Source organism: Delphinapterus leucas, chromosome 19, assembly GCF_059928025.1.
Source record: "Delphinapterus leucas isolate spDelLeu-1000000601 "Yukka" chromosome 19, BTC_Dleu_Yukka2, whole genome shotgun sequence".
NCBI classification, from domain to species: domain Eukaryota; kingdom Metazoa; phylum Chordata; class Mammalia; order Artiodactyla; family Monodontidae; genus Delphinapterus; species Delphinapterus leucas.
The window spans coordinates 38639906-38643480 of NC_143147.1; the positions used below are offsets into that span (position 1 = coordinate 38639906).

The following is a 3575-nucleotide window of genomic DNA, read 5'->3' on the forward strand; positions in this document are numbered from 1 at the left end:
GCACCCTCCAGCCCGGCTCCAGCGCCGCCGCGAGCTTTCCCCAGGACTGGCCCTGGCGGGGCGCCTAGAGCCCCAGGAGAAAGGAGGGGGGCGGTGCATTTTGCAGGAGGAGGAGAAGGGGGGTGGGTGGTGGGGGAGAGAGAAAATTGCGCGGAGACCTGCCAAGCGCCACCGCCGCCACCGCCGCTGCCGCCGCCGCCGCCGCCGCCGCCGCCTGTGAGCTCCGGCGGGCAGCCGGACTGTCGGCTTCCCGGGGCATCTGGGTCCGGCGGGGCACAGCCCGGGCGCTGCCGAAGCCGCCGCCGCCGCCTCCGCAGCGAGTGCAAGCGGCTTCCCCCGGAGCCTGTGCGGCTCCGGCTCCTCGGGGGTGGAGAAGTGGGGGGTGGGGTTGTTGTTTGGGGGGAAGAAGGGGGAGGGGGCAACGCCGAGAGAGTCAGTGGTTTCCATGGTGATGGAGCTGAAAGTGCAGGAAATTTAAAGGCTTGGACCCTGCGAGACAGACAAACCGGTGCCAACGTGCGCGGACGCCGCCGCCGCCGCCGCCGCTGGAGTCCGCCGGGCAGAGACGGCCGCGGAGCCCCGAGCAGGCGGAGGGAAGTGCCCCTAGGACCGGCTCGGCCCGCGGCGCTGCACAGAGCGGCCGGACGACGAGCAGCTAGAGGAGGAGGCGGGGAGAGCGACCAGTCCACGCGCCCTGCGCCGCCGCCAGCCCGGGAAGGCAGCGAGCAGCCGGCGCCCCCAGCGCCCGCGGTTGCCCTGGAGTAATTTCGGATGCCCCGCCGCGGCCGCCTTCCCGAGTAGACCTGGGAGAGGAGTTGCGGCCAACTTGTGTGCGTTTTTTCCGCCCCGGTGGGAGCCGGCGCCGTGCGAAGGGCTCTGCCGGCGACTCATGCTGCCGGCCCTGCGCCTGCCCAGCCTCGGGTGAGCCGCCTCCGGAGAGACGGGGGAGCGCGGCGGCGCCGCGGGTTCGGCGTGCTCTCCTCCGGGGACGCGGGACGAAGCAGCAGCCCCGGGCGCGCGCCGGAGGCATGGAGCGCTGCCCCAGCCTGGGGGTCACCCTCTACGCCCTGGTGGTGGTCCTGGGGCTGCGGGCGGCACCGGCCGGCGGCCAGCACTATCTCCACATCCGCCCGGCTCCCAGCGACAACCTGCCCCTGGTGGACCTCATCGAACACCCGGACCCTATCTTTGACCCCAAAGAGAAGGATCTGAACGAGACGCTGCTGCGCTCGCTGCTCGGGGGCCACTACGACCCGGGCTTCATGGCCACCTCTCCCCCCGAGGACCGGCCCGGCGGGGGCGGGGTGGCGGCCGGGGGCGCCGAGGACCTGGCGGAGCTGGACCAGCTGCTGCGGCAGCGGCCGTCGGGGGCCATGCCGAGCGAGATCAAAGGGCTGGAGTTCTCCGAGGGCTTGGCCCCGGGCAAGAAGCAGCGCCTGAGCAAGAAGCTGCGGAGGAAGTTACAGATGTGGCTGTGGTCGCAGACCTTTTGCCCGGTGCTGTACGCCTGGAACGACCTGGGCAGCCGCTTTTGGCCGCGCTACGTGAAGGTGGGCAGCTGCTTCAGCAAGCGCTCGTGCTCCGTGCCAGAGGGCATGGTGTGCAAGCCGTCCAAGTCCGTGCACCTCACGGTGCTGCGGTGGCGCTGTCAGCGGCGCGGGGCCCAGCGCTGCGGCTGGATTCCCATCCAGTACCCCATCATTTCCGAGTGCAAGTGCTCATGCTAGAACTCAGGGCCCCCTGCCCGCACCCGGACACTTGATCGATCCCCACCGACGCCCCCCGCACCGTCTCCAACCAGTTCCACCACCCTCTCGCGAGGGGATTCAATGAACTTTTTTTTTTTTTTCCGGCTACAGAGACCTAGCTTTCTGGTTCATGTAATGCACTGTTTAACTGTGTAGGAATGTATATGTGTATGTATATACGGTCCCAGTTTTAATTTACTTATTAAAAGGTCAGTATTATACGTTAAAAGTTACCGGCTTCTACTGTATTTTTAAAAATTTTTTAAGCAAAAGGAAAAAAAAAGAACAGAGGAAAGAGAGACTTATTCTGGTTGTTGCTAATAATGTTAACCTGCTATTTATATTCCAGTGCCCTTCGCGTGGCGAAGCAGGGGGGAAATGTTATTTTTTCTTAAAGTACAAAGAGAGGGGAGAACTTTTGTAGAAGGACTTTTAAAAAGCTATTTTCCATTCTTCGGAAAGTGTTTTGGTTTTCCTTGGACCTCGAAGAAGCTATAGAGTTCAATGTTATTTTACAGTTATTGTAAATATAGAGAACAAATGGAATGACTAATCATTGTAAATTAAGAGTATCTGCTATTTATTCTTTATAATATCCCGTGTAGTAAATGAGAAAGAAGTGCAGAGCAGGATTAAAGAAAACCACTAAAATCGACTGCGCTCGACACTGCGATTCTCTGTGTTGGTGATTGATGGGGGGGTGAGGGGTGGGAGGGGCGGGTTGGGGTGCCGCTGTGCTTACTATGACTGTTGGGAGAAGGGGCTCATCCCGTCTTCTGGTGTGATGGAAGTGACCGCTCAGTTTTTCTTGGGGCAGGGGGTGGGGGGGGAGCTATTCTCAAACTCCTCACTTGAGCATCACGTGGCCTCCGCCCAGTCTCCCAGCTTTTTCTCCCTATGTCACCAAAGCTCGGGCCCATCGTGACCTCGACACCCAGCCGGCCCCCTGGAGCTGACCCCAGGCTGGGCCGAGGGGCGGGGGGGAGGGTGGGCGGCTGCTTTGTCCTGCCTGACAGGCCCTTCACAATGGGGACACGTGTCTTTCACACCTACCCTGGGGGCGGAGTGCCGCTGAAACTTGACCCCCGAGGAATGGGGGGGGAGATCAGAGCGCGCCCACCCAGATCCCGACACCCCTCTCGCCTCGCACCCCCCCCACCTCAATATCCAGCCCGCGTTAACCCTTTGCACTCCCGGAAGCTGTGGTGGTGCTAGCTGAGGCGATCCATTGGAATCAACGCAACCTCAGGGATCCTGCCCCCGAAATCCCAGGCCCTCAGCCAGAATTGCTGGTGATAGCTGGGAGATTTGACACTCACCTCCCTCCTCCCCTGGGACCTAAGGAGGGCTCAGAGGGTCAGGATTTCAGAGGAGTCCGAATTTGGGTGAAAAATGCCACCACTGGGATCTGCAGTTGGGAACCGGGTGTGCCCCCCCCCTCTCTAGACACTTACTCCACTTGGGGGTGGGGGAGGGAGGAGAAATTAGAATCTGCATCTTTGAGCTTTGGGTTACATAGGAGCAACAGACGTGTTACCCCTTAAAGGGATGTGCAAGACCTCACCACCACCCCACCCCTTAAAAAGCCAACTTCTCGGGGCCAGCTCTTGACTCGCGTGCGTCCCTCCGCCTCAGTCCGCGGTGGCGCCCGTCCGCGCAGCTCCACGTGGGCCGGCTTCCTGACACTGCTCAGCGCTCCTTTTATTTATCTTGGACTCCAAAGTCGCTCTCCTTTGCTCCCTCCCCACCCCCCTGCCACCTCCCCGCGCCTCCCTCCCGGCGTCCCTCCCCCCCTCCCACCCCTCCCACCCCCAGTCCGGAGTCCCG

At 62.2% G+C, this 3575-nt stretch overlaps 1 protein-coding gene across 1 annotated transcript; it reads left to right on the plus strand.

Annotated features, from left to right (window-relative positions):
* Positions 1–384: 384 nt before the first annotated feature.
* NOG (noggin) lies at positions 385–2380 on the plus strand. Its single transcript, XM_022552602.2, has one exon. It carries the CDS (start codon positions 1029–1031, stop codon positions 1725–1727), a length of 699 nt encoding a protein of 232 aa, XP_022408310.1. The 5' UTR covers positions 385–1028; the 3' UTR covers positions 1728–2380.
* The last annotated feature ends 1195 nt before the right edge of the window (positions 2381–3575 follow it).

Coding starts and splice junctions, on each gene's coding strand:
- NOG (XM_022552602.2), top strand. CDS start 1,029: ATGGAGCGCTGCCCCAGCCTGGGGGTCACCCTCTACGCCCTGGTGGTG.